Genomic DNA, 19524 nt, shown 5'->3' on the forward strand with positions numbered 1-19524 from the left:
CATAAGGACATTCTCCAGTATTTTCTTATGATAATTAAAATTTTTTATGTTTTGGTCTTTAATCCATCTGGAATGTATTTGAATATGCTGCAGGGTAGAGATACAATTCTAGTTTTTCCATTTGGAAAATTACTGGTCCCCACATAATTTATTGAACAGTTAAGTCTTTATTCTAAGCCATCATATACCACGTTTTCATATAGGCATGTATATTTTTAGACTCTATTCTGTTCCAGTAATATAGATGTCTGTTCTACACAAATATATTTTAATTGCAGTAACTTTAAAATCTAAAACAATCTTGACAAAGAAGAACAAAACTGGAGGCATCATGCTTTCTGATTTCAAACTATATTACAAAGCTGTAGTATTAAAACAGTGTGGTATTGACAAAATATATAGATCCATGGAACAGAATAGAGAGCCAAGAAATAAACCCATGCATATAAGGTCAACTAATATTCAACAAGGGAGCTAAGCATACTCCGTTAAATGGTGCTAGAAAAACTGGATAACCACATGCAAAAGAATGGCTCTAGCCCCCTATCTTACAACACTCAAAAAATTAACTTGAATTAAAGATTTAAGCATAAACCATGAAACTCCTAGAAGAAAACCTAAGGAAAAAGCCCCTTGACAATGGTCTTGGCAGTGATTTTTTGGATTTGACACCAAAAGCAAAGGCAACAAAAGCAAGAATAAAGTGCAATAAAATTAAAAGAAAAAGTAGGACTTTACAAACTAAAAAGCCTCTGCACAGCAAAGGAAGACATTAACAAAAGCGAAGGCAATGTATGGAATGGGAGAAAATATTTGTAAATCATGTATCTGATAAGGGGTTAATGTCCGAAATATATAAGGACCTCATACAACTCAATAGCAAAAAAAAAATCAATCTGATGAAGAAAATGGGCAAAGGACTTGAATCGATATTTTTCCAAAGGAGACATACAAATGGCCAGCATGTACAAGAAAAGGCATTCAACATCACTAACCAGGAAATTTCAATAGAAACCACAATGAGGGGCGCCTTTGTGGCTCAGTTGTTAAGCGTCTGCCTTCGGCTCAGGGCGTGATCCTGGCGTTCTGGGATTGAGCCCCACATCAGGCTCCTCCACTGGGAGCCTGCTTCTTCCTCTCCTGCTCCCCCCTGCTTGTGTTCCCTCTCTCGCTGGCTGGCTGTCTTTCCATCAAATAAATAAATAAAATCTTAAAGAAAGAAAGAAAGAAAGAAACCACAATGAGGTACCACCTCCACTTGTTAGAATTACTGTTATCAAAAAAACAAGTGTGAGAGGATGTGGAGAAAAGGGAATACTTTTGCACTGTTGGTGAGAGTACAAATTGGTATAGCCACTGTGGAAAACAGTATGGAGGTTCCTCAGAAATTTTGGAAAAGAACCACCATATGATCTTAAATTTCTGCTTCTGAGTATATATCCAAAGTAAACAAAACACTCACTTGAAAAGATACCTGTGCTCCCATGTTCATTGCAGCATTGCCTACCATAATGTTAAGACATGGGAACAGCCCCTGTGTTCAGCAGTGGCTGAATGGATGAAGAAAATGTGGTAAATGTATACAGTGGAATAATATTCATCCTTAAAAAGGAAAGAAATCCTGCCATTTGTGACAACATGGATGGACCCTTGGGGCATCATGTTAATTGAAATAAATCAGACAGAGAAAGACAAATACTGTAATGATGTCACTTATATGTGGAACCTTAAAAAAAAAAACCAAACTCCTAGAAACAGAATAGGTTGGCAGTTATGGGAGGTGGTGATGTTGGGTGAAGGTGGTTGGAAAGTACAGACTTCTAGTTATAAGTTCTGGGACGACTATGCTTAAATACCGTGTTGCATATTTGCAAGTTGCTAAGAGATCTTAAAAATACTTATCACAAGAAAAAATACTGAGGTATGGATGTTAACTAAACTACTGTGGTAATCATTTCATATTGTCTCTATCAAATCATGTCATACACCTTAACCTAATACATTGTTGTCAATTATATCAGAGTAGGAATGGAAGTGGGAGATCAAATTATTGTTTATCTTTTTAAAAATGTTCCCCAGGTGATTCTAATGTGCCCTACAGGGGGGTATGCTCATCTGTCGAGAATCAGTGTCCCGAGTTACATTTTGGAGAATGTGACAATTAAGTATACTATTGAAATCAGACTAGCCAACTGTCTGGACACTTTGTCACATCAGATTATAGCCTTCTTTTTAATGAAGGACATATTGTACATTCAAAATAGTTCTATTTTAAATCTAGTCAACATGTAATTCTAATAAAATGAACTTATTTATGCTGCCTTTGGAACAGATGCCTTTTTATGGGGAGAGAAGAAATAGAAAAATGAAGAAAGATTATTCTCACCAGTTGATTTGGTCTATCAGCATTTTGGTTTGCAAATCCAAACTTATTAGGCTACAGTTCACATTTTATATTAATACATTTTCAAATGGAGACAGTAAATATGAATTTAATAAACATTTATCTTTATTCCCGAGGAGCTAATAATTATTTCAGAATTGATAATGGAAATTGGTTATGTGAAATTGCATTTCTTTTATGAACTGTAACAAAATATGTAGACCTGGAGCTTTGATTTACTTGTCTACCAGCTGATTGTCTTTTTGGTGGATAGTCAAATCCATTTTTAAATTGAGCTGTATGAAATTGAAAACTCTTTAAAATATTTTCAACTTTTTCAAATGACCATAATTGTAAGTAACTCAGTTCCCTTGTGCTATCTTTCATTATAGCATGTGCCTGAGAAATTAGCAAATTACATTTTCATGTGGGTGGCAGTGTTAAATATTTCTCTGTATATCTGAAACTAATTCTTATATCATCTTATTTGGAAATAGAACAGCCCAGGAATAGTCACTCTGGTCATATATTTATTTTTAAGGTTAGGGAGGGAGAGTTAGGAAAGAAGAGAATAAAAAGAAAAAAAAATCTTGAGGTTCTCCTTCCCTCTGATCTCTATCTCCTCCTCTATCACGTGTAGGATTGCAAAGCTGCCCTCTTGCAAACTTGAGTAAGCAGAGTTCAAGGGAGTTTGCTGGGCACTAGGTTGAACTAGTTTCCTAAGCCATGAAAGAATGTGCCAAATGATGATAATTGTAGCATAATTGATAGGAATTTCCATCTGGAAGCTAGAAATAACCTTAGACATCTTCTAAAAATAATATGTATATTCATCCAAGTTGCTTACCTTTTGAAAAAATGTGAGTTCTCTTCCTTGATGGGGTAGTCTCTAGAAGTACGTTTTTATTTGCCCTTTACAGAAACAGGAAAATTGTGTATTAAGAGTCCAATCATCAGTACTTCAGACAACTCCAATTTAGGCAATTTTTGCCCCTTTTTGCAAAAGTAAGATACTGATTTGTGGCATTTGGTATATTTTAATCATTGAGAAACATGAAGAAAAATGTAAACAGGTTGTCCAAGACACTGCGTTTTTTGGTGCCTTTTGCTTCTCTTCAGTATCGCTTTTGGCAACACTCTAGTTGTCCTACATCTAGATAATTAGCAAATGAATAGCATTTGCTGGTTTAGGAAATCCTGTGTAGTTCCCTGAAAGGAGTACAGTTTATTGAAACTTGATTGTATTGGAGCCTCTGTTAATTAACTTATAGGAGAAATGGGGAAGTTACCATAGTATAACAGAAAAAGGTTGGATATTTTTTCTCTGTAAAAAAGTAATTAAAACATTAGAGCTGTGACAGGGTTTTTAGAAAGTAAAGAAGTGGTAATCAACCAAATTCTGGGTCCTTGATATGCTCTCTAGAGAGAGTATAAATATCCCCCAAATAATATTATTTCACAGTGATTTTAAAAAATCAAGATTAGTAGGAGTGCCTGGATGGCTCAGTTGGTTAAGCATCTGCCTTCGGGGGCGCCTGGGTGGCACAGCGGTTAAGCGTCTGCCTTCGGCTCAGGGCGTGATCCCGGCGTTATGGGTTCGAGCCCCACATCAGGCTCCTCCGCTATGAGCCTGCTTCCTCCTCTCCCATTCCCCCTGCTTGTGTCCCTCTCTCACTGGCTGTCTCTGTCAAATAAATAAATAAAATATTTAAAAAAAAAAAAAAGCATCTGCCTTCGACTCAGGTCATGATCCCAGGGTCCTGGGATTGAGTCTCACGTGGGGCTCCCTGCTCAGCAGGGAGCCTGATTCTCTATCTGCCCCCTCCCCCTATTTTCTCTCTCTCAAAAAAAAATAAAATCTTTTAAAAAACATATTAGTAACTTACCTTAATGTCCTTATACACAAACATACTGAATTTAAAAGATGTTTGACTAAATATTTTTTTTTTTAATCTAAATGTGTTGGAACAGAAACCAGAATCACAGAAAATGTACCTATCTGGCTACGGTGTGGAGCTAGCGATTAAAAGTACAGAATACAAAGCTTTGGATGATACCCAAGTTAAAAGTAAGTTTATTCTCTGTACTTGAGTAAAATAAAAATTTGGAGGCTTATATACTTTTTAAAAAATATTTAATGATATTTGAAACTAGAGATGGGGTAAACCTGTTTCTCCTTAGTTCAGAATTTCATTTTAATCTGAAAGAAATTTACTTAATATTGTGCTCTCAAAAACTTCTTTGAAAATTGGAAAAAGCATCTTATTTTGCTTTATGTGGTGACTTCCTAACCATTTTCAGCAACATATAAAAAGTGGTAACCTATGCAAGGCAGGCTGAGGCCGTACGTGAGGCTGGTAGTGGCTGTAATGACAGCCGGATGTGGCCAGCCAGCCCAGCCCGGAGATGGGGGTGGGGGTAGGGAGGGTCTAAGGGGCCAGTGTCTCAGTCAGTCTGAAATCATTGGCAACACACAGTCTTAGGAAGCTTCGTCTCATGTGTTTATTTATAATGAAGTTAGGGTGCTGCTGCTGCGGTTGACCTGTGATCTACAAACCCGAATCTGTGGTTGTGCACTAAGCTGCATGCTCTAGGTAATGAGCTCTGGAGACCTGAAGAAGCTAAAGTAGTTTTCAGATTCTTATGAAAATCTTTAACCTGGTTCATCCAAAATTTATTTATACCAGATTCTTGGTTAAGAGGTTTTTAGGTTTTTTTAAAGATTTATTTGAGAGAGAGCGAGCATGTGTGCACATGCACAAGCAGAGGGAGAGGGAGAGGATCTCAAGCAGACTCCAAGCCAAGCAGGGAGCACCACGTGGGGTTTGATCCCGGGACCTCTAGATCATGACCTGAGCTGAAATCAACAGTCAAATGCCCAACCAGCTGAGCCACCCAGGCGCCCCTGGTTAAGAGTTTTTAATTCATTCTTTTATATGCTCTGAGATGTGACTTCTGTTTCAATTTCATCTATTCGGGATCTGGTTCTGGAGGCCCTGCTCTGATCACAGACCTAGCTCTGGCCACCCCTCCTGAATGTGCTTCAAATAAAGATCTGTATTACTGTTAAGTCCTGTCAATTAGAGTTGCTGGAAAAGTATAGTGCAAATAGTAATATTCAGATTTTATATATTTTTATATAGCTTATATGTAGCTTTACGATGTTTTGTAATTTAGTATCTTATTTAATGGTCATAATAGTAATATAAGACATTTTCTAGCTATCCTTGGGCTTGTGAAATTTTCTTTAAAAAGTCAGATAAAATTTTTAAAAGTCAAGTGATCACATGAATGCTGTGTGTTACACATTACACACTAAATTCTGTCATCACCCCCTAACCATATGTGTGGAATAGATGTTTTCTCCATTCTAGTCGCCACTCCTTTAATTCAGTTCTGTTTTTTCTCCTCTGTATACATCAGACTTCTAACTGGCTTTCTCTCTGTTCTTTGGCCTTCTGTTGCCCCAAGTCCTCCCTACTCCCAAAGTAGATGAATCAATATTCTTCACCGTGCTTTTGGGTTGAATGCTTTATGATGAAAATCTGACTTTGTGATTCCACTGGTTAAAATCCCTCAGAGGCTCCCCATAATCTCCCTCATAAATTCTAGTACTGTAGCATTGCACAGAAAGCTTTTCATACTCCAGTCTCTTTCCTCCTTATCACTCTCCCTCAGCCTCTCATTTGTACCCTCTGGTTCTGCAACACTAAACTACCATACAGAATAATTTTCTGTTGCCTGGATGCCTCCATGTTTGGCTCCATGCTAAGCCTTCATGACTTCTATAGAGTACTTTTATCCCTTAGCATATGCTGTTCCCTCTGCCTGAAACCTTCCTCCTTTGTCCCACTTTTCTTTCATCAAAGGCCTACTCATCTTTTAAAACTCCTATCTATCGGTCAGTACCTCTGAGATGGCTGCCTGTCTTTGTGCTCTGTCAAGGGTGGTTTTCTCTTATCTATATCCCGTATATTCTGTGCTTTCTTTCATAAAAGTTTTACACACTGAATTAAAATTGTCTATTTGTCTCTCTCCTTTCTACCTAGTGGAGTTTGTGTCTTTTCTGTCTCTCCTCCTGATGTGTATCTGGCAGGAAACAGACATCATAGCAGGCAGCCAATAAATGTTTGCCTCATGAAGAAGTGAAGGGGAGAAGAAAGACTGGATCAGAGCACCTGGGGCTTTTAGCTGTAGTCCTGGGGATGCGGGCCTTCAGGAGAGAGGGGAGGAGTGTACTGGAGGGGCTCGGGCACACTCCGAGAGCAGCCCCATGCTGTAAGAGGTGACGAGTTCTTGTGATCCCAAGTACCCTGCACATACACCGTTTATCACCCTGTATGTTATAATTGCTTGGTGAGTAGAGGAGGAGGGAAGGGGAAGGGAAATGATTGTAACGTTACATCCTTACTCTTTGAGGCCATGAGTTTTGTTATCCTTCTAAAGATTTCTTGATTGTCTTTAAAGGCATTGGAAATAGGCAAGCATACCTGTATTTATTAGGGCTTGGAGCTCCTGTCTGGCTTAAGAGCTAAAGGATTTGTTGCAATCACTTTGGTTTATGATTCCAGTTATAAAATAGAACTTGACTGTGAAATAATCTGTAAAGCATTCGTTAAATATTTAATAACCCACGCCTGTTTAAAAAGAGAGCACACTCAGAAATACAAGTGTGTGCGTGCCCGTGTATCAGTGAGCTGGTCTGTGAAGGAAGAACAAGGGAAAGCAAAAGGAATTGAAGTTTGCGTTCTTCTAGCTGTTGATGACCTGTGCCTTTTCCAGTCTGAAAATGTTTTAGTTTTGTTTTTGTTTCCAAAACAGCAGTGACCAATACTACTGTGGAGGATGAGATGGAGACAAATGAAGTTCAGGGATTTCTCTTCCAGAAACTAAAGTGAGTCTGAATTGAAGTGAAGTTTGTTTTTAAAGCAACTCCGTATGCTGTGCTGGTGTATGTTTCATGTTCTTAAAATATACCTGTAATTGGTTTTATTTATTACAGAAGTAATACATGGCTAATGCAAAGCACAGTGGAAAAATAATCATGAATTTCACAGTATGATAAGTATGATTAGAAAAACAGGAATTGGAAATGATTAAAGTTATCTTTGTCACAAAACAAGATATTATAGAGTCTTTTACAAATTGACCGAGTTAGAAAAATCATGGGTAGTATTGGATCATAAGCATGAAATAAAAATTTTTGTGCCTCAAAAGAAGAAAAAATATTTTCTTAAATTTCTGTGTGTGGATTGCCATATTAAAAGCCTTTTAACATCTGGTCTTAATTTCATATACATGTATAAGTAACCATTCAAAAATTAAAGTTGTGCTCCCCCCCCCTTTTTTTCCTGCATCACTGATTGAAGACCAAGAATAGGATGGTGAGTGCTCTCTGAATACCTGTGAATGGGGATTGTTGTCGTTTTCTATGTGCTTTCCCTTATTTACAGGAAGGGAAAGTTTGTGGTTTCATTACAAAGGCATAATTAATTAAAGGTAAAGGACAGTTTTTATTAATAGCTTTAATTTTTGCCTGGTATTCTAAGTATTTATAAAGGACACTAAGGTCAGTTCTCCTGGACAGTAGATATTGTTACAGACCAGGGAACATTTTTGGAGACGATGCTAATTTATACAGATGATGGAGTTCTATTTCTAAAGTATATTGGCCCAGTGGTGTACTAGTGGCCTTAAGAAGTTAATGCATAAAACAGATTTATTCTAAGTCAGGTATTTATTTAGTAGCTAACAATACATTTTTATTCCATTGTCAGCTGTCTCAACATCTTGGAATCCACAGTCTTATTCTTTTTTTAAATTCTTTTTTAAACATAACTTTTTATTGGAATAAATTGCACATCCTACAAAAAGCCTTCGGAGCCCTGGGGATATTAGTTTTTTAAAAGAAGAAGTACTCAAAATTAGTTCTTACACAGTTACTCGATTGAGGCAAAACCTTTTGCTTTGAGATATTATGCGAATAATGAATTTTTGTCTGAGTTACATAAATAATTTCAGCAGTGAAAATTGTTAAGATTATGATTAAATTTGAAAAACAGTAATAGCTCTTATAAACTTAATGTTTGTGATTTAAAATATTGAGAAAGGAGTTAATTTAATTAGTAGTGAACTTCCTTTTGGGAGAAGTTCTAGTGCTTTTTCAGTTCACTGTAAGAATAGTTGTAGTCAGTCTTGATTCATTTTTAAAACATGGCTCCAGGTAATAAAATTGCTGGATATTGACACTATGTTTATTGTTAATTATAAGATTAATGCATTTCTGTGTATATTCTGTATATTTTTTATTTCACTTTTTAAAATTTTTACTGCCGAAAATATGTGTTTTGCAAGTTGTGTTGGGGTAAAGTTTTTTTAAAAGAGAATCCTGTTTAAATCTGAAATGGTACCATGTCTTGATTTCATGAGAGTGAGAAGAAGGAAGCTTCAGTTGAGATGCTATGTGTAGTAAAATGTCATTCCTACTACATTATTATTTGGCACTCTCAAAAAAGATACCTAGATGTGTTTAACATCAGGCAAAATGATCTTATTGAAGATTTTTTAAAGTTTCAAAGATGGAACTTTTAAGAAATAAACTCTAGGATTGTGTAGGAAACATTGATATTTTCCTTATAAAATGGTTTTGTTTTAAATTATAAAAGCAGTACTTGTAATTTATTAAATGTAGAAAGTATAGAACATAAAAGCTAATAATTCTGCCCTCACCCTTGGTTCTCTTTTAGGTAATGTTAACATGTTAACAATCGAGAGAGTCTATCCCTCTAGATTTTGGTTTGTTTTGTTTTATATATTGAAAAAAGTGCACATAACACAGCTCTCATTGAGTTCTGCAGACATAGCTGCATCACAATGTATTATCTTGGTGAACAGTTTGTGTCTAATTATTTGAAAGGGTTAATTTCAAAAATACACTGTATAATTTGTAGTAGGTGATGGTAATTAACATTACTTCATATTCTACTGCAGAGAAAGGTATTCAGATCTTAAAGATAATCTGACAGCATTCCAAAAATACCTGATTGAGAGTAACAAAGAAATGACACCTTTGAAAGTCTGGGAACTACAAGGTATAGTATTTTGGTCAACTTTAACATAGCATTTTGGTAACTGATCTCTGTTCTCTTAAATAAGTTTATATATAACACGATATAAATTATTTCATAGATAATAATTACTGATGTGAATTTTTTTGGAAATTGATATTTAATTAAAAGGCTATCCATCAAGCAAATCATATTTTTATGTTTATAAGAGTAAAAAATTATATGAAGTGTAGTTTGATTAATCATTTTTAAAGTATACACTGATTTATCTTGTAGGTTCATCTCAAGTATTAAATCACATTTCAAGGAGTCTATAACATTGATTAAAAATCCTGACTAGTTCATCAGGAAATCAGAACTAAATCTTACTAATTTTCTTCTGTTTAAAATTTTGAACTTAATAGACCTTTGCATATTTCACTGTTAGCTTAGAACAGCCTCTGTGCTGACCTCCTGTAAGCAGATGTCTTGTGACCAGAATTTAGTTTGAACTGTAAGTCCTTTTCAATTTGTAGTTTTCTTTTTTTTATTACTTATAATTTTTAGTCATTCATGGGGACATTATTTTGCTGTGTAATCCATAACTTCTGTCACATCTCCCATCAACTTTTTATTAACAGCTTATTGAGATAACGGACATGCTATACAGTTCACTCCTTTAAAATGTACCATTCGATGGGTTTTAACGTATTTTCTGAGTTTTTTAACTGTCACCACAGTCGATTTTAGAGTATTTTTATCACCCTGAAAAGAAAGTAACGTGCCCACTAACAGTCACTGCCCACTTCTCCCCAGTTTCTCCAACTGTTGTATGCAAGCAGAATTCTACGTTCTTCTTCAAAGCGTGCTCCAGGGAACTCATAATTTAGTAAATACAATTGCAGACGATAATTGTAGGTGATGGGATGCATTTGAAGGTTTATAAACGGAGGACATGCCCAGTCACCTTAGTTTTAATGGATCTGGCTGATAACTGTGTAAGACAGATTTGAATGGACCAGAAACAGGAACTCTGGTTAAGACATCTTTGAAATGCTGTGGTAAGAGATTGTGCTGTGACTGTGGTAGACAGCATAGAAAGGAAGCCTGGATTGAGCAAATATTGAGGACATGAAAGGAGTCAAAGATGGCTTGAAGATTTCCGGCTTTGAGCCTGAATAGAGAGAATATAAAACATGTCAGTATGTTTCGGGGTTGAAGATGGAGTTCAAGAATGAGACTGATCTTAAAAGGATTGCTTAATCCTGTGACATATTCTGTTGACAGGGTCCAAGAGTCAGGTGAATATAAAGTCTGTAAGCTAAAAGGAGAAGATTGAAGGAGCTGAGCATCTTAGCATAAAGGCTTACAAAGCTAACTGGTCGTGTAGAGTGACCAATCAGTACACGAGGGGGGGCATTGCGGCGCTCATCCACGTGGGGGAAGTAGAGCCCATAAACAAGACGTGCGGAGTGAGGAGAAATGGAGGAGCACATTACAGAAGCTAAACAAAATAGATTTCCAAGACAGAGAAAGAAAGCAATACCCTTTTTCCTTTTTTATTGATTTACCAAATATTTATTGTATATCTACTATGTGTCAGCCACGTCCATACATCCATGGTTTTATAATTTTTGGCTGAGAGCTACAGTAGGAAACCTATTTTACATCAAGACCCATATACAAGTGTATGATGGAAGAATGCATAGAAATGCTCAAAACTAAAAAAATAAAAACAGCGTCCACATACAGTATGTATGTTTACTACATTTTATTCACTCTGACAAACTTTTTTTCTACCCTATTTCATTAGAAAATGAAATAGTCATCTGATTTCACTACTAACTAATGGGCTCCAACTAACATTTTGGAAAACACTAGATTCTGAAGGTAAACTGAGCTAAAATGGACACTACATATCTTCAAAGGATATTAGATAAACATAAAAAGTTTTAAAAACCAGTATAAAAATTATAATTGTAATTGCTTTAAAGCAAAGGTGGATAAGATTAAGAAGGGTATATGCCAGGAAGATCCGAACCAGTAAGAGTGAGGGGTAGGGAGAGAAAGGGAAGTCTTTGCCAAGAAGTGGTGACCGCATTGAGGTCTGAGGAGGGGTTGGAATAAATTTGGGGATGAGTTTAGAGAGAAGACAGAGATTGTTGTGAGAGGTTGGATATGGATACACTAAGGAGAAAGAGATACCAAGAGCTTGACTAGATTGCGGTATGCCCAGCCACATGAACAGTGGTGTTTGCTGAGAACCAGAGGACCAGATTTGGGCAAAGATGGGGCAGAAATATCACAGAGTTATCATTAAACATGCTGCTTTTGAAATATCCAAGTGGTGAACCAGTTAAATAGCCAAATTGTAGGACTTAAATAGTTACTTATGAATCATTAGGTATGGAACAGTTTAGAACAGAGCAAAAAATCTTAGTAGAATCTGATAATAATATATTCATTTGGTTATTTATACTCTATTTGATTTCATAAGTGAATTTTCAGGGGCTTTCAAATAACTTGTACACAGAAAATTGGTCATGTAAAGGAGAATTACATTCATGTTATAAAACATTTTAAAAGACTAGTTGTGTTCTCAAGCCTGAGTAAAAGGTAGTTGTCCGTGGTCATCACAATGGTGATGGATGAGGATAAAAAATTAGCCAACATTGTGTCTGGCAAGGTGTTAGGCTATTTATATACATTATCCTCGTTGCTTTTTTAAAAACTCCTATGAGTGAGATGTCCCACTTTTCCAGATGAGGAAATTAAGAAATGGACACATAACATAATGAGACTAAGTTCACAAATCTGATAAAGCACAAATCAGGGTTACCTAAAATGAGCAGGTCTGTGTCGTTGTAAAGCCTTATTCTTTCTTCTGCCCAGGATTGTGCCTTTTTGAATATAATGTTGTATAGCCAAATACTGTCAGGCAAGATCTTTGATCATACACTTTCCTCTTTTATAAGTTGTTACACCAGTCAGGTAAGTAATGACTGAGTTTTCTCACCTAAAAATATGTATATTCCTAAATATATACACATCAGTTAAAAATTGTGTTGCTTATAATAAATGCCTTTAATAGCAATTGAATAAGGAACAGAACACAAAGGATCTTGTAATTTTATTATTCATTCATTCATTCATTCGTCAATATTTAGTGAGCACCTACTTGTGTATCAGGTCCTTTTTTTTGGTGAGAACATTTAATTTCTACTCTCTTAGCAAATTTCAATTATGCAGTACAGTGATATCAACTCTGGTCACCCTGGTATACGTTAGATTCTCATACTCTCTTCATCTTATAGCTGAAAATGTTTGCCCTTTTCCCAACCTCTGCCTCTTTCCTCTATCCAGTCTCAGGCAGCTACTTTTCTGCTGTTTGTGTGAGTTTGACTTTCTTTCTTTCTTTTTTCTTTTTTTTTGATTTTACGTATAAGTGATATTGTGCAGTATTTGTTTTTCTCTGGCTGTTTTCACTTAGCATAATGTCCTCCAGGTTCACCATGTTGTTACAAATGGCAGAATTTCCATTCTTTTTAGTGCTGAATAATTTTCCATTGTAAGTATATGCCACATTTTCTCTATGCATTCACTCATCTGTGGACATTAAAATTGTTTCCATCTTGGCTGTTGTGTATAATGCTGCAGTGAACATGGGAGTACAGATATCTCTTTGAGATACTGATTTCATTTCCTTTGGATACATACCCAGAAGTGGGATTGCTGGATCACATGGTGGTTTCAGTTTTAATTTCTTGAGGAATCACCATAATGTTTTCTGTAGTGGCTAAACCCAGTTTACGTGAGTTCCTAGTATATTTTTGTTATTAACCCCTTATCAGATGATTTGGAAATATTTTCTCCCACTTTTAGCTTGCTTTTTTGTTTTGTTGATGATTTCCTTGCCGCAGAAGCTTTGTAGTATGATATAGTCCCACTTGTTCATTTTCACTTTGCTGCCTTTGGTTTTGGTGTCAAATCCAAAAAATCATTGCTAAAACTAATGTAAAGGAGCTTACCCCTATGTTTTCTTTCAGGATTTTATGGATTTAGGTCTTAAATTTAAGGCTAACCCATTTTGAGTTGATTTTTTTTGTGTTGTGTAAGATAGGGGTCCATTTTCATTCTTTCACATGTGAATGTTCAGTTTTCCCAGCACCATTTATTTATTGAATAGAAAGTCAGCACTTCTTTGCAGGAAATGATCCTCTTGCAGAAGGATGTTAGGAAGATAAGCACTGAGAAATGGCTATTGTGTTGGGCAATTAGGAGATACTACTGACCACTGATAGTTTCACTGCAGTGCGGAAGTAGGTTGAGGAAATGCTATTAAGTTACTCAGCTAGAAAGTGATACGGAGCTGGAATTTGAACCTTGGTTGTTAGGCTCTCTATCCCATGGAAAGCTGTGCTAAGAACATCCCTTCCTAAGCTTTAACTCCAACCTGACACCAAACTGAGAACACGGAAACAAAACCAGCCTTGTTATGCTGAACTGGTTATTTTACTAGTATATGGTAAGCTAGGATTCTACAACCATGGTGAAATGTTAAAGAGAAACAATATGTTTCACTATTCGGTAAGGAGCAGAATTCAGCTTTAAAATCTTTTCTGACCTTTGACAAGGTAAAGGAGACTAAGATGACTGCTTCCAGCATCCTGGAGATTGAACACAGAAGCCAGAGTTTTCTTTCCATTGAACTGTAGTATCGGGGAAGGTACTAAGTCTAGCGTTTTATTTTCATTGTGGTATAAAGTTAAAACATGTTGAAAAGAGAAAGTGAATGTTTGCTATTTACTGAGTTGGACACCTTGGATCTTAAAGTTCTTTCCAGAATTGGCTCCTCAAAGCTCTTTTTTCCTTTTGTTATTCTTTTTTTTTCAATAATTTTTTATTATGTTAGTCACCATACAGTATATCCTTAGTTTTTGATGTAATGTTCCATGATTCATTTACCAAAGCTTTTTGTTGCATATTGTTCAACCTTAGAAAAAATAGTTTTTGCATCAACATTTCTTTTCCTGTATCTTTTTGAAGCTATACATTTGTATAGCTGTGGAAATTGTAATTTGTGGAAAACAAAAGGTATTAAATGATGATTAGTCCTTCATAAAAGTGTAAAGCTTACCTTATTTGGACATAAGTGATAGCCTTCCATTTAAAACTTTTGAAGAATGTTAAATATAAGAGTGTTAACATGTCTATATGTAAATACATGGTAGAAAGTGCTGACTAAATTATTTAAATTATATGGAAATGTCTATAAAGGTCTGATACTATGCTAGATTCCTTAATGATTTTTTTTTTTCAGATCTTAGTTTTCAAGCAGCTTCTCAAATAATGTCCACTCCAGTTTATGATGCTATAAAATTAATGAAAGACATTTCACAGAACTTCCCCATAAAAGCCAGGTATGTTAAAGTTTGTTGCTTTGATTATAGCCAGAATTCTTTCCATTAAATAAATTTTATGAAAATAGCTGATTTCATTTTGACATGGTGATATCAATTCTAATAGATATAGTGTTAATGAAATCAGGATATTTCTTCATTATGCGTGTTGTTTTTTTTTATCAGAGGAAACATTGGCTTGTGTACACTTGTGTATACTGCAAGATAGAACTCTTGAATTAGAGGCAAATGGAAAGGAAAAATAATTTATTAAAATTGTTTAAACATAAACAGTGATGTGATAATCCAGATATGGTAAACTTGTTTAAGGAATGAATAATGAGGGAATATTTTTTCTCTTTTCTAGGTAGGGAGTTATGAAAAGTATTATTCTAAATAGACTTATATCCAGGGTATAGCTAGATCATGTTCTTACCCTTTCAGAGTCTAAACAGGTAATAATGTCTTATTTATGGAATATTTTGTGGAGTACTTTTTTGCCAGTAGGATGCCTAATCGAACTCCTTCCAGAAATACAGATTTTACATTAAACATATCTTGCAGTTCAACAGATAATACATTTGCATGTCTAAAAGTAATCAGTACTTTTATGAAATAACAGAATTCTTATGCATTTGTAGTCTGGTTAGGAATGACAGGATCAACTGTACCAGTTGTCAAATAGGCTGCATGGAAATGTATACTTTTCGGTCATGAAGCATTTCAAGTTTTTAGGTTCTTATCCAGAGTATTATATTACACTGAATTATAGATTAGTCCTAAACATTTAAGGAAAAATAGGTTAATCAGTATTTATTTTCCCAGATCTCTGACCAGAATTGCTGTAAATCAACTTATGAGGGAGGAAATACAGGAAAATCAAAAGGTTTGTTTGAATTTTTTTTTTTAATTTCCCCCACTAATATCACTATTTTGGACTTTGGATCTTCAATTTTCATGCAAAAAAGAAAATGATTTGTGCTTTTTTGATTATTAAAACAGTCCAGGTTTTTCCATTTTTAGATCGTCTACTTTATATAGCTTACAGTCTGTGATTCTAGCCAATCTTTCCTGACATATGTCTCACTACTTCTTTCACCCTGTGCCCACATAGTATGGTTTTCTCTACAGGATAAAGAATAAAGCTATGAGTTAACTACTCTGTTTCTCATAATTGGTTTTGCTTTAAAAGCTTGTGAGGCCTGAGTCACGTTTGGACCACTGGAACATTATTAGAATCGTATGTCACATAGGCCAGTTGATGAGTAATTTGATAAGATTCTGCCAAGTGGTCTCTTAAATTACCTTAAGAACCCAAATGACCCTAGCTGTGTTAGTGTTTGTGAGGTGCTTAGAACGTTGCCCAGCTTGATGACATAGGACTGCCTTGGCTTTAAGAAATATAACCAGATGCACAGGACCCTGAACAGTAGGAGTCTGTTTTTCTCACATAAAGAAGTCTCAGGTGGTTACAGACATGATTTTCTCCTTCTATGGCTGCAGAGTGGCTCTCACAGCTCTAGACTGCTTATTTGTATTCAAAGCAGAAAGAGGCAGGAGGATGGTATTAGCCACATTTATCCTCTCTGAGGCCTTCCTGGAACACTTCAGCTGACTACTTCCATCACATTGGCCAGAATTTTGTTGTGTGGCTATCTCTCACTGCAAGGTTGGCTAGAAAAGTCGTGTTCTTTTCTAGTAATTGAGGCAAGCTGAGGAGAGGTCGGTTAGCTTAGCCAGCCAACAGTGCCTGTCCCGTGGAGACAGAGCTCTCATAGATGTCAGCACTTCTGGTGGCGACCAACAGCTCCAGCAGTAATAGTGAAGAAGTAGATGCCTGCCATGCCTGGAGCCTGGGTGTTGGGAGCCATCACACAACATCCCTGTGTAGGATATTCCTTGCGTCACTGACCACCTAACAAATTATTGTTTATCCTCCAAAACTAGTTGTAGTATTACTCCTTTCTGTAATTTTCCTAATTGCTCTTACCATTCTTGGAACAGAGTGGATTGTTTTCTAATGAAAGTTCCTGCATTTCCAGTGAATTTTGTTTGAATAATGTACCTGCGGTGGTAAAAGAAGAAAGGGTAGCAAAGAAAAGGGAGGAAAAATGAAGGATGCCACAGTATCAGTGGCTTCATCCCATCCAGTATATTTTTTTGCTCATTTAACAGTCCAGAGTGGGTGTTCTGGTCATCAGAGCTTTGCTCCAAGTGGTGACTTAAGGTCGAAAGGCTGGAGGACTTCGTGAGGTTAAAGAAAAATATAGTGGGGATGAAAGAGAGGTCACTGGAAGGACTGAAGACCCAAATCACTGCCCTGGAAAATGTCACAGGTAGACCAGTGCGATGGCCTAATCCTAGGGTGACAACCAAAGCTGGCTGCTGGAGCAGAGTGGAAGTGGAGGGTGATAGAATTGAGGAAATCAGGAAACTTGGAATCTGGAGGATTGAATGAGTATGGGGCCTGGTACGGCCCAAGTCCCTCAAAAATATTTGTTGAATTGAAAACTGTTGAATGTTTAAATGTTATCTGTAATACAGTCCATGTTTAGCAACAGGTAGTTTTTTAAGTGTTAAGTGTATTATAGCAGTTATTAATATCCCAATTTATAAAATGAGATTCAGTGATTTCTGTTGGGTCACAGAGTTGGTAAAGAACAAGTATTTGTGCTCTCATATACAGTTCATTTCAGATCAATTTCATAAGCACTTTGAATTTGTTCAAGGGCCAAACATCTTGCCAGGTGATTAGAAAACAAAAATATTTGAAGAGATTAAGAAATTTGATCTAGTTTCATTTTTTTCTCAAAATTCTTTTTTTTTTTTGAAGATTTTATTTATTTATTTGAGAGACAGAGATAGTGAGAGAGAGCACAAGCAGGGAGAGAGGGAGAAGCAGGCTCCTGCCAAGCAGGGAGCCCAATGTGGGACTCGATCCCAGAATCCTGGGATCACGACCTGAGCTGAAGGTAGGCACTTAACCAACTGAGCCACCCTGACTGACTCCTATTTCCAGAAGAACAACCTGCAAAATATAGAGAAAGGCATTTAATATAACCAGGTGGGGTAGGAGGAGTCTAATGTAGACTGGCAGGTCCGCTGTGTGAACCAACAGGGAGATCTGTTGATCGAGCAAAGCTGCAGTAAGGGAGAACGACATTTGATAGAATCTTAGGATGTTATGACAGATTATTTATAGGTTCTAGGTCTTCTGTTCAGGTGGTTTGAGTTAGGTCTTTCAAGGTAGGGGGAATTATTTGGGATTGGGCTGGAGTTTGTATCACAGTAGTTTAGGATTGGTCAACACAAAAGTGATGGTTTTGATGAACAAACTTAGAAGCAAGCTCTTTGCCCAGATTAGTTAACTGTTCAGATTTGCAAACCAGACTGTTTTGCAGTCTATTCCAGACTTGCCTGGAACAATTTGTTTGCAAGAATTTCCTGAAACAAATGGTTATTTATTCATTTATAGCTTTATCTTCTTGGACAAGAATTTCCTGTAATAGGTGATATTGGCTCAAGTGATCTCCATTCTCAGTCCCAGTAGTTGAGCTGTAATGACATAGGTGGTCTCATTTCCCTCTAGGAGGGCAAGAGATGACTCAAGAAGTAGACAGTAGCCATCCAGAAAAGTGGGGAGAGACAGTGTTATTTTCCCTATAGTACTTTATGACCAAACATTTGATATTGCTAGTAGATAGAAAGTCATAGGGAAGGACTGTTTAAAAATGTGAGATTTTTGGTTGATATATTTGCAGAGGGAAAACATGAACTATTGAGATGGATTATGTTATTGTTCACAAATAGTCACTCTCTTCCCTCTGATGTTGATTGATGCCATGTCACTGTAGCTCATATAAAATGAGCAGATACCCACATCCATGCAAGCAGAAGCTTTGTGGTTCAGTTGCCTCTTTGCTTCTGCTCTCTGTCATGAGGCATGTCCCACATGGAGGCTGCTCTCCTGGTCAGGCACCTGAAAGGAAAAAGGCCCCGGAGTAGGACCGAAGATGACTTGAAGGTATGAATATGTGATATGAGCAAGAAGTAAATGTTTCCTCTAGGAAGCCACTGAGATTTAGGAGTTCTTTATATTAAGAACATGGCTACAGTAATATCAAATATATTAAATTTCATACATTACTTTTCCATTTGCTAAGTCGTATTTTCTCTTATGCTCTTGAAACTACAAAACAATGTTTCTATGTTTGAAAGAAATTCAGAATAATTTCTGTTGCTCTGTGAAACCGTGATTTTAGGGCTTCTAGAAGAACTGAAGGAATAAAATAGCTGTGGAAATAAGAAAGAACAGGCAAAAGTTCTGGGTTTAGTTCCTGGTACTAGCTTTGAGGAAGTCATCTTCTCCAAACCTCTTCTGTAAAATGTAATTATATGGTTCAGATTAGAATCATCTGTGAGCATATTTTGTAAATATTTACAACTGCAAGATGGCAGAAATAGTGGAAATGTAGTCAAAATGACAAGTTTAAGGTTAGAATTATTACAGAGTTATTCTGATATTTCATTTAAAAATATCTTTTATTTACATTATCCAGGATTAATGTTATCTGTCAGTCCTAGTATTTGCTGTATCTCCTCATTTTTTAGGAATTATTTGGATCTTTTAAATTTTAGTATCTTTATTATTTGTATACTTCAGCATTATCAACTTAGTGAGGGAGGCTAGCTTTGG

At 36.2% G+C, this 19524-nt stretch overlaps 1 protein-coding gene across 7 annotated transcripts in view; it reads left to right on the plus strand.

The window, feature by feature from the left end:
* Positions 1-19524, plus strand: part of UGGT2 (UDP-glucose glycoprotein glucosyltransferase 2) — a 189296-nt gene that overhangs the window by 37291 nt on the left and 132481 nt on the right. For all 7 annotated transcript variants that reach the window (XM_087865039.1, XM_087865040.1, XM_087865043.1 and 4 more), the window contains 5 exons: positions 4355-4451; positions 7205-7277; positions 9374-9474; positions 14750-14849; positions 15654-15714. In XM_087865039.1, the coding sequence (XP_087721165.1) occupies positions 4355-4451; positions 7205-7277; positions 9374-9474; positions 14750-14849; positions 15654-15714 (432 nt within the window). The remainder of the gene's footprint in view (positions 1-4354; positions 4452-7204; positions 7278-9373; positions 9475-14749; positions 14850-15653; positions 15715-19524) is intronic.

The sequence above is a fragment of the Ursus americanus genome, chromosome 10 (genome assembly GCF_024610735.1).
Source record: "Ursus americanus isolate L20-20 chromosome 10, mUrsAme1.1.p, whole genome shotgun sequence".
NCBI classification, from domain to species: domain Eukaryota; kingdom Metazoa; phylum Chordata; class Mammalia; order Carnivora; family Ursidae; genus Ursus; species Ursus americanus.